We start from the raw sequence: 12,006 nt of genomic DNA, 5'->3' as shown, positions 1-12,006 counted from the left end.
AAAATTTTCATTCAGAGTTAAATAACAATTTTTAAAGGAATATTCTGAATGCGAAAGAAAAGGAATATTTTGAAAAAAAAATAATATTTTGAAGATTGAAAATCATAATTTTTTCTGTACTGTATCTGAAACATTCCGAATTTTGGGCTTCATCGTATTAATAACTTCATTATCTGGATGGTTAAGTTTCATTATAAGAAAATTCTTCCAAGATTAGTGTTCATGCAGGACTTCAGTGGGCTATGCTTAAAAATCTCATTCTATTAGTGCAAGTCAATTTGATAAAAAAAAAAGTTTGTATTATCTTTCTTCTGGATGATCATTGAGTGGATGATTAATTTCATGCATAAATTTGACTGAATTCAGTTTTAAACATATGTTATAATCAAATGATATCCTGTCATCTGTTAAAATAGGAATTATTGGACATTGTGGACGTTGGTGGAAAGGAACTTATATTTGCTTAATAGATAATCCCGATGACAGTCAAATCGTAAAATGTGCGCATTTATTGAGCGAAAGTATTCATGAGTTTCCTTTATAGATAATAAAGATCTTCGAAAACTATCACAAAAATTTACTTGAATACTTTCGATTCATTGCAAATACTGCAAGGTATGGTAGAAAAAAAATGACCCGTAATTTAGCCAACTTTAAAAAAAAATAATAGATTTCTGGGATACATTTTTATTTGAATAAAAGTTACTCAAAAGTTATTTATAGAATTTTAATTAAATTATTAGAGAAAAATTTCTCGTTTATTATTTTTTTTATCGAGACATCAAATATTTAAAAATATCTTCTTACAAAATGTGGTCTGTAGAGATTCGGAAGATGGCGCCACAAGCGTATTTTTAGATATAATGAATAATAATTATTTATGAAATTGAATTGGAATGCATATTAGAATTTCCGTGCATGTGTCCTGGAACATCACTAATTTTGGTATTGCTGGAAGGAAATGCTTTATTTCCTTTCGATCAAATGCATTAAAGGCTTATATTTTGCTGATTTAAATTCAGTAAGAAATTGCTAAGATTTTGATTACAAAAAGCAAAATTGAAATTTAGTTACCAAAATAGCATTAAATATTAAGAAAATGAATTCAATTATCACATAGAAAAATTAAATTATCACATCGATTTTTCTTTCCTGTTATAAATACAATCTTAAATACAGCTCAAAACACTTTTTTTTAATTTTCTTTTTCATTTAAGATCAACTGTATAAAATCATCTTTATCAAATATTTTATTAAATATTACTAAAAACATAAATACTAAAGAAGAAGAAAAAAGAAAACTGAAAAGAAATACGTTTGACAATGAGTATTATACACTTGGATAAAAAATAAAATGTCCAAAAAGCATAGCGACATGACTTTTCATAGTAAACTATAACTAGAAGTCACTGGGAAAATTTTTTCTCATAAAATCCACGTTTCTAAAAGTTATTTTTTCTTTTCAAATCCTTTAACTCTAAAGCTACCACGAGCCGGTCAAATGACGGCAAGATCACAGTACTTAAATTTTTTCACACAAATGAAACATTTTTATACTTAAATTCTGTTTAAACTTAAATTTCTCTTAACAAGTAGTTGTTGTGGATACGTTATAAGAGAAACGTGGATTTGAATTGTTCAAACGCACTATTGTAGAACCACACTGTATAAACTCACTAATAAACAAATAGTTCAGATATCCATGCTTGCCTTTCATTCAGAGCTAGACTCTCCATGAAGACACTTGGAATTTATAGACACTAGTGTGGCACTTTAATTCTAAATATGGAAACATAAGCTTAGAAGCATTCGATCACAAGGTCATGCTTCACATCAAAGGAAAGAAAAGGATAGAAATTTAGTAAAAGTGGAGGTTTCTCAGAACTGAACCACTCATGCGTGGTTATTTCAATGAAATTAGTTAAAAAAGTGAATCGATTCAGAACATGTCAATTTTTTCATTCTTACAGAAATGAATGAATTTTATTTGATTTTTAGTTAATTATGATAGTTTACTAGAAAACGATGACAACTTTAGAAACACAAAATATTGTACGAAATCTACACCATGCGGCTCACTTTTGAATTCTCGCCATCATTGTGACGATATCGTAATGTTGTTGGGCATTTTGTTTTAAGAGAACAAATATAAAGGGTGTCCCCAAAATCAACGCAAGACTTGACAAGCAATAAAGTGTTGGAAATCCTATTGAAAACTATTTGACAGCAGATAGTTTCGGCTTAGTAAAAATAGAGCGTTACACGATATAAAAACGTGTTTTCATTGTTGAACAATATTTCAAAAATAATGAAAGTCTGGCGGCCACAGTTCGAAAATTTGAGAATTGGTCCCCTAGATCGTGTGATTTTACACCATTGGATTTTTTTATGGAGTTATATGAAGTCAAAGGCGTTTGCCAGCCAGCCCACAAATACGCTTGCATTGGAGGAAATTCAATGTTGCATAAACGAAATTCAGCCACATTTATACAAAATAGTCATGAAAAAATTTTGACAAAAATGTGCAAATGTGCTAGCAAAGCCTTAGGATGCATTTATCGTATGTGTTATTCCACACATAACCCTATCATGTGTACTTTACGATTCAATAAAAAGACAGCAATTTAAAAGGAAAAAATTGTTTTTTATTTAATCCAAGTCTTGCGTTAACGCGTTGTTCTGTTTTGTAACGCTCCAACCCTAAACTATCAGCCGTCGAATGGGTTTTAAAAGGATTGCCAACACTTTACTGCACGAATAGATACAAATTTAAATCCTGCGTTAATATTTTAGAATACAATGACTGTTGGCTGTGCAAATTGAAACGAGAATGGCTTGTTTCATTCCTTTTTTTAAAATTGGTTCCTCATTTCTTCATCTCTGCGATTTAGGCCTTACCTTTACAATAGTCTGTAAATTATTCCATTATTTGCTTTAAACTACATTTGCCCCCTTTGGTCTGGTACATTCCTTTAGGTCTATTTTTTAATAGCAAAATGTAAGTTTTTTTTTTAAATATTTTTTTAGAATCATGGATTAAGACATATCTGTCATTGTTTCTACATATATCATCATTTTATGATTTTACATTTTTCATTTGATTGTAAGATATTTTTCGAATGCTTAAAAGATTTAAATGACGCGGTGTTGTCAAATTATTATTTTTAAAGTTTACATTTTTCATTTAATTGTATCACAGTACTCTTCTTATGTTTAAAGAAAGAAGCATATGAAGAGAAGCAGCACCATGATCCCTACCCCTTTCAAGTGCTGCAGGTACCATCTTCTGGAAATGATTGATGATTGCCGAAATTTTGACAGAAAATTAAAGGTTTTTCATTTGTCTTATAGGTTCGCTGAAATGCTATTTTTTCTGTTTATATTAAATGATTCACGGAGCAATCATACCATTTATAGGACACCAATTTGAAGTATGGAAAACTACAACATTTTTGAGAGATTTAAATTTATGTTTAGGGTGTCTCAGTACCAGTGTTACGAATTTTTAAGAGGGATAAAAAACATTTATATTACTTGGAATCACGTAGCAAGAATGGGTCGGAAATTCTTAACAGACATGGTAGGAGGGATGTGGTATATTGCAGATAGATAAAGAGGGCTTTCTAAGAGGTTCTTCATTTCATCATTTCATAGCAAGATTAAATGATTTCGCAACTACCCACGTGAACAAAGCGTCATAATCTATACTTATATAAAGCTCAATGTGTGTGTGTATGTGTTAAGGAAATTAACAATTTGTAATCTGCATTGTGTTACCCCAACTGGCGTAGAAAAATTCACGCATTTGCGTTACCGTAACTGGCGATGAAAATTCACGCATGCGCATTGCGTTCTGATTTTTGACAATATTATCAACGGATAATTCTTGATTTAAATTATTTTTAGGTTAGTTGCATGCTTTTGTAATTAAAATGTATTTATGTTAGTTATATATTTTTTGTATATGCTTATAGTTTTAAGTACATCGTTTTTTAAGTAGTTCATTTTAACCTGGTTTCAACCGATTACTTTAAACGATTCATTTTATTTTCTTAGTGCTTGATGCATTTGAAATTAAAATTGTTAACGAATCGATCTGGTTATGATGAATCTGAGAAAATTTTGTTGACAAATTCTTGAAATGTTACGTAAATTAAGAAATATATTCTTTAGTGCCCATAAGGTTTCAACGCTCAGTGACTGTTTTCAGTAATCATATTACAAAAAAAAAAGTACTTTGTTTCAGTAAAAAATATTATTATATTAATTGCAGATTAATCTTTTCCACTTTAATTTAAAGTATAAATTCTACAGGAGATAAAGAAAATTAGAGATGCATATTACGTTATGACTGAAGGCCTTAATAATATTATGAGTAAATTATATGACTATCAAAATTTGAAGTTTTATATTTTGATGAAGAAGCTATAAAAGTAGGAATTGCATAAAATATTTAAATATTAAAATTTTAACGAATATTAAGATTGGCGAACCGGCTGGTCGCCAAAGGCGGCTAGTAAACAATAATGTAGCAATGAAGTCACAGTTGACGTCAGCAGACTTAAAGTTTAGATCCTATATGCAAAAAGGCTTATCAGTAGAATCCATTCCCGTTTCTTATACATACCGATGCTTTAATTGATATTATAATCAAGACTTCATTAGTTTTTAAATTAAAAGAAAATCTCATGTCATTCGCTTCTCTCTCTCTCTCTCTCTCTTTTGGTTGTGGGAAAATTATGTGGGGTCGCCAAGAAAGACTTTTATTGTCATCGTTTATTCGTTTTGAGTTAATTATGATTTTTTTAAAAATTAGATATGTTTTTTGTTTTTTTGGATCTACAGATGTCAACATTGATCTACAGGATCAACATTGATGTCATTGGTTAATATGAATTTCGTGATGGAATGCTGAAATGAAGATTGTGTTACAAAATGCTCGCAGTTCCGTACGATTGCAACGCCACCTATCGCGTCCGTAAAGTATTTCCGACTACAGCATTTTTTTGCGATTCGGATTCGCCTAGATAAACACTACCCCTCCTTGAAATTTGTAATTCTAATGGCTGAGACACTCTGTAGAGTGATGCGAACTCTTATATAAACCACACCGAACATTGAAATTAATAAAGAAAAGTATTTCTTCCATTATTAATGAAGTGAGCTCAGAAGCCAACCAGAGAATAAGTCATGCAATAAATTTTCAGCTAAATAGTGCCTATTCTCTTTCATTCTTGAAAGAAATAAAACGAAGAAACCATTAAAATTCCTGCAGTCCGTTGATTATAAACATTTATACGGAATTCAGTTTTGGAAAACACCTTAACATCAAACAATGAAACGACATCTAGAACACACGAGCAAATTTCGATTTAGATTATTGAATCGATTCACTTAACTGAACAACTTCTTCACATTTCTTTATCAAGATGCATTATTACAAAACTGGATTTGAATCCTCTGTCATAAAATTATTCAACTTCGTCCTTCTATTTCCTGTAAACCTTGCTCAGGTATTTGCAAATGGGTATATGGATGAACTGCATTGAGGAACAGGAACCTGAGGATCTAAAAACGCTGTGTCCTTCCATGCTGTCCTCCGCTGTTCTTGTAGAACTCCTGCTTGGCAACCAGTCCAGAAGTGGCAAGAGCTGGCGGCTTGGGGAAGAGCAAGGTCCATTCAGTTTCTGAGCAGCCTTCTGATGCGAGGACCTACTTTAGAGAAGACGATGTCGATGGGCTGTTTGTCGTCGTAGAGGGAGGGTGCACAAAGGATGATCCAACCGGTTCCGACGACGCAGGCTATTGTGAAGATCCAGAGGAAGAGACGGTCTAGGACCATAGCCACGTATTGCCAGTCACTTTCGATCTAAAAAAAAAAAAAAAACAGTCGATAAAAGTTGTAATTCATTTTCCATTTATAACACAGAAAGTTTCATGTAGTAAAGTAAAAGCATTCCGAAACTAGAAATTTTAAAACACAAAATATCTTGTAAAAAAAGCCTTTAAAAGCATTAATGAAACAAACTAAAAAGTGATGATTTGAATGATGCTTGATCGTTTCCGTTCTATTTCATTATCAGATTTGAAGGCTATCAGAACTTATTTCATATAAATTTTATAGCATACGAGAATAATAGATCTCTGATGCTTGACTCAAAGAAGAAAATATATGTATCTGTACAGCATGTATTGTAAAAGGAAGGAAAATGTTAACCTTCAATCGGCTACTCCGGCCCGCCTGTAGGTTACCGTAATGACCGGACCACCGCAACAACAACGCTGGTGGGAACTGTGGTTGAGTCCTAAGGACCAGCACCGACCACGACACAACCATTCCCTTGGGAAGTACGTCCCACCAACGATGAGAGGCAGCCGGCCCCACCTTTTTCTGTACCCACCAGGGTGGCGAGAACCATCCACCATACCGGAAGCTTCTCATTCTCAATTACGAGGAGCAACCCTTCCCCTGGTGGGAGAGGAAAATATTAAAGAAAAACTGTAGAAAAAAGAAAAATACAAAACACAAACAAATATTTAAACTCAATATGTGACGCAAATTATAATATGATAATTTGCAAAACCTATTTTTATTTTCTTTCCATTTTATTTTTAGCTCTGTAAACCGGTCAGATTTCTTTTTTATATCTCTTTCATTTTACTTGAGCTCTAATTGTTTACATAAAGAAAAAAAAAAGTGTGCATTACTGCTTCTATGCTGTGTACAGAAACTCTAGAGTTTATATATCTTTTGAAAACGAAGAAAACACAAAATTCAATCAAGCATTTAAAAACATCTGTGGAACGTTTTCATCATTAACTAAAAGATCACGATTTGAAGGACACATTTTGCAGAACTGCCCTTTCCAGAAACTTGCCATGCAAGGTTGAACACCAAACAATTCCACCCGTCTAGACAGGAAACAAGAACGGGCGAGTTTTCTAGAGGATTAAAAGTATCATGTGTCTTGTCACAGTTTCCTGTGCCATTACTTCTGAACAGCTATTAAACACGACACAATCGAATTAAGCAGACCAGTAAAATGCATTTGCGTATTGGGGGAAAATTGAGACTTTTACGAGATGTCTTATCAAACGCATTTCGAAGTCAGATGCGTAAATTTAAGGAATAGCATGCAGGAAGTTGATAAATATTTTTAGAAATAATTAGATAAAAGAGTAAGTTTGTCAAACAGTGAAACTTGGAAAATGTTCAGCTGTGTAAATGGTTGATAATTATATGCATTACTTTCAATATTTTGCTCGATAACGCTAAAAATGTAGTTTCTTGGCAAGAAAATACGTTTGAATCAGTTAGTAATTCCCAAACATTAAACAAAAATAAAATTTCACTCTTCTACTATTTTTTATATAAAATTATATTTTATTGGTGAAAAAAAGTCTATATTTCAAAATATATATTCTATAGTCAAACGATTATTTGTATATCTAGAGTATTGTGACAAATTTCTACAATTTGTTCCCTATTGTAACATTCCCCGTTTCTCAGCACTGATAAGATATTTACAGCCAGCTGTGTCGTCGCTGTTACTTACTAAACTCCTCCAGATAGGCAGATGGTGGATCTTTTCACCTGGGTAGTCTCGAATTTGTTCATTAGCGGCTACAGTGAAAGATCACATGTGGGCATTCCTCGTCCATGAGATATTGACAGTACCTTCAAAGAGAAAGGGGTGTCCAAACATCTGGATGCTAAATGTTACTCATTGTGAAAGGACTATGATAATTCCGTGTTCCAGAATAGTCAGTTATGAAAGGTGCTTCACTAAAGGGACCTTCCCACGACCTATTGGCGCCGCTGAGGGAGCATATTGCTGAACCCCGATTGGCCGAAAGAGAGCTCAAATGACCACTGTATATTAAGAGGCGGAGATTGTCGGCGAAATAAAGTGCGGAGATTTTTTTTTAGGGGAAGAGAAGAAACGAATTGCAGGCAGACTGTTGGACTACGCCCACGAGTTCGGTGTCCGAGAACCAACCGAGTTTCAAGAAAACCTTCGACTTCGACTGTTTTATCTCTACTACAGGTGTAAATAACTATTTATTTAACCAAGATTAGAACAAGTTGTTCTTTTGTAAATATAGGGCTGTAAAATAAAGAATTGACTAGAAATTCTGCTTCGTTATTTGATCAGTCTGGATCAAGACATTACAATATGCTATGAATAATGCGATGATTCGATTTTTATTTTCTAGTATATAAACAGAAAATATTCTAGACATCAAAAAGTCTAAATCTCCCTGTTTTAGACTTTTTTGGAAAGAAAAAGAATATTTTGCTAATTTTACCTGTACGTCTAAACTCCTGTGTACGCCTGTGTATTCAAAATATAGTAAAAAGCAACAAGACAGACATATGAAATTCAGCATTAGTTCCATTACCATAACTTTAGATATTTATTATTGTTAATTCTGAACAAATTCAGACCGAATTAGTTGCTTCGAGGTCAATTGAAACTATTAATGCAAATAAGGGGGCTGCTAATTGAAGATTAGAGGGTTAATGCACTTTTCACTTGCATCAATAATCAATATCCACTCCATACATCGTATTTGTGCACAATAGGTTAAACATGATAGATTTCAAAGATCATTATTGATTTTTCTGATAAAATTTACCTTATTTAAATTGCATAGCTCTAACTACGCATCTAAATCAAACCACAATTTCTTATCATCTTTCCGTTTGTATTTTAATGTAAAATTTTTACCGTTGTGCGTGCAGATTGCATTCATCTTTCTATTTTTGAGTAAACATGGGATTTTTGTTAGGCATGTGGTGTTACTACAGGCCTAAAATATTGCAGTTAAATGTCTATGTTTTGAAATTAGAAGCATAAAACTTTTCGATTCAATACAACGGATTTACGAGTTTCAGAAAGATTCTCATGTACAGCTTTTACAATTTCTTAAATCTACATTAACAAATAAAAAAAAAACTTCGACGAGAATAGGCCCCACTTCCTTTTTACTTACCTTACTTTACTCCTTTTTTTACTTACTCTAATACTTCATCATTTTACTATATAATGATTATAACTGTCAATGTTTAAATTCCATGTTTTTACCCTTTAAAGGGCCATTTTTTTTTCTAGTCATATTATGTTAAAATATTTTTAGGCTTGAAATTAGAATAAGAAAAGGGATTCATTTAGCTTATTAGATAAATTTAATTAATTAATTTGGTTAATAAATAATTAAGTAACAAATCAAGACACATCATTTTGTCTGAGATAAAGAACTGAAGCATCTAAGTTTCTGACTTACTTAAAAAATTTGTCAGAACTTATGCCAACCTACATAATTTCATACAAAGATTGATAAATTTGGTGGGAAGCATACTTCCCACGGCCTTAGAAAGGATTAAATCACTGGATTCGAAAAAATTGAAATTCTATCCACCTACTATTCTATCAATCTATAAATATGATAACATTTCAGAAAAAGAAAATTTATTATTTTAGTATCTACAGTTTGTTTCATAACAATGGAATCCTTCGTGTGTACCTGAAAATCAAGATTCACTACTTTTTTCTAGTACTTTAATTATTTTAAGTTTGTGGCAATTCTACTACCTCATAATTAACCGAACTAAATGATTCATTAACTGATAATTAACATTTTATCTAAACATTAACTTTTTTCAAAAAATGTCAATACAATAAAATGTTTTGGGAGAGTGTATTTCTATTAAGACATTCCATGTATTAAGGAGGGAAATACAAAAGATTTTTATTAATTTTAATAACAAAATGCTCTTTGAAAAGTTAAAATATTTTTAAGTTGTTCTTTAAAAAACTGACCATTCCAGATTCCAGTATTACAAACTAGTTAATTCTCAATAATTGAATAGTTCCATTACATACTAAAAGTGGCATACTTTCCCTTTCAGGACCCAAGACACTTCAATTTTATTAGGGCTGGAAACAAAAGGTTTGAGTTAGTTCTCCAGGATGTTGAATAAAGCACTCAATCCTGTTTGTGTTTTAACGCCAATTGAATGGATCTCAAGATGTCTTCAGTATATCCAAATTATGACTCTGAAATCATGTTCTACTTCAAGAGCATTAAACTGCTCTCGGATAATAATAGGCTCTTCAGATTTGCCAGAAGCACTTGACATCGTAGATATTAGGATTTGATAGCTCCAGAATTAGGCCAAGTAATGGCCATTAAGTTTAAAGGGTTGACATCGCATCGAATTGCTGTAAAGAGCACTCTAGTTTGTAAAGATGGATGTTCCTTGAAGTAGGGCTAATACCTTTTGTAAAACAACTTCTTCCCATGAAAAGAAAGGAATTCTATCAGTATAATGGATAATGTTTGAATATTCTGTTAAAGTCTTTTCATAATTGATGCATTAGATATTTAATTGTTAATATTATTTATAACAGCCTTATTAAATCTAATGATTTACAATAAATCTCTCAATGTTTCTCTCTAAATCTCATCATACCAGACAATCAATTAGGTAATAGATAGTATTTGAATGTTTTAATGACGTCATTTTGTAAATGACGCATTGAATATTTAACTGTTTCATATTATTTATAGCAGGTTTATTATATAGAATAATTTCTAGAGAATCTCTTCCTCTTTTATGTCTGATCAGACCAGACGATGGATTCGACAGATTTAAAATAAAAGTTCAATTTTTACTAAAAACTATATTACGCATTCTCAATTTTAAAAACCAGGTTGACGGCATGTAGGATTATGATTGAAAATATTGACTGCGACTTATGTAGACGTTCATATGATTCAACATTTCCAACATACATTGCGGAATTGAGTCAAGACGCTTTGCTACTTCCTTTCAATCTTAAAATTGCAATTAAGGAAAACTTTCTTATTCGATATAATTTTAATAAAAGAAGCAGTAACTTCAATGAAATATTTGGAAACTTCTAGAAATTTTATTGAATTCCAAATATGCAGGAAAACTGAAAAACCTTTGGTCTTCTGAAAGCTTAATATACTTCATTTTCATTCGAATGGTAAAAAAGGACTGTTTCATATCTCAATCAAAACCGTTTTTAATGATTTAATTAGCATTAAACTTGTGATCTATAACTTGAAAGAAAAGCAAGCATTTTTTTTATTTGAATTCAGGATAGCATTTTAATCTCGGTCCCGAACTAAATCCCAATGGCGTGAAAATACCGTTTGTGGATGAAATTCGATTTCTTGGGCATTACATTCGACAGAAAACTCAACTTTCTATCTCATGTGAAAACACTGCGGAAAAAGTGTAAAAAAATCACTAAATAATTTAAAAGTTCTATCAACTGCGGACTGGGGAGCAGTCACAAGTTCGATGCTTAAAATATATAAAACCACAGTACTCTCTAATCTAGATTACGAATGTGAAATTTATGGATCTGCATGAAAAAACGTATTGTTAAAGCTAGATACAATTCATCACGCAACTCTTCGACTCTGTTCAAGAGCTTTTAGAACATCACCTGTTAAGAACCTGTATGTCGAATGCTATGAGCCTGCTATTGAATTAAGGAGGAAGATGCTATTCTCAATTATTATTTTAGAATTGAATCAAATGTGAATCATCATTCCATAATTTTAAACTTCGCCCATTTTTAGTTCGACTTCAAGATGCCAGGAAATCATTTATACCCATATTTGTTATGAGAGTTCAAACTATCCTCGCAGACTTAAATTCAATGCATACATATGTATCCCCACAGCCGTTAAATAAAATTACCCCTTGGAAAATCCCTAATATGCAATATTTGAATACTTTTACAATTTTTACCAAATCTGACACAGCAGATATTATTTATCAACAAAATTTTCTTTATCACAGGCATCATTATCAGGATTTTACACCAATATACACAGATGGATCTAAATCTACTGGCAATGCATCTTCCGCTGTTATTTTAACTGGAAAATTTTTTTCTTACAGGCTTCATTCTTCTTGATCAGTTTTTACAACGGAACTGATTGCTATTTTATATGTACTAG

The 12,006-nt window shown here is 31.9% G+C and overlaps 1 protein-coding gene across 1 annotated transcript in view; it reads right to left on the bottom strand.

Annotated features, from left to right (window-relative positions):
- Positions 1-1,335: 1,335 nt before the first annotated feature.
- The window catches only part of LOC129974953 (acetylcholine receptor subunit alpha-like 1), a 71,293-nt gene continuing 60,622 nt past the window's right edge, over positions 1,336-12,006 (bottom strand). The window contains exon 7 of the mRNA XM_056087770.1: positions 1,336-5,869. Coding sequence (XP_055943745.1) covers positions 5,681-5,869 — 189 coding nt within the window. The 3' untranslated portion in view covers positions 1,336-5,680. The remainder of the gene's footprint in view (positions 5,870-12,006) is intronic.

This window comes from Argiope bruennichi, chromosome 7 (genome assembly GCF_947563725.1).
Source record: "Argiope bruennichi chromosome 7, qqArgBrue1.1, whole genome shotgun sequence".
Lineage (NCBI taxonomy): Eukaryota > Metazoa > Arthropoda > Arachnida > Araneae > Araneidae > Argiope > Argiope bruennichi.
Note: the sequence above shows the minus strand (reverse complement) of the source record. Positions and strands in the feature narration are given on the sequence as shown.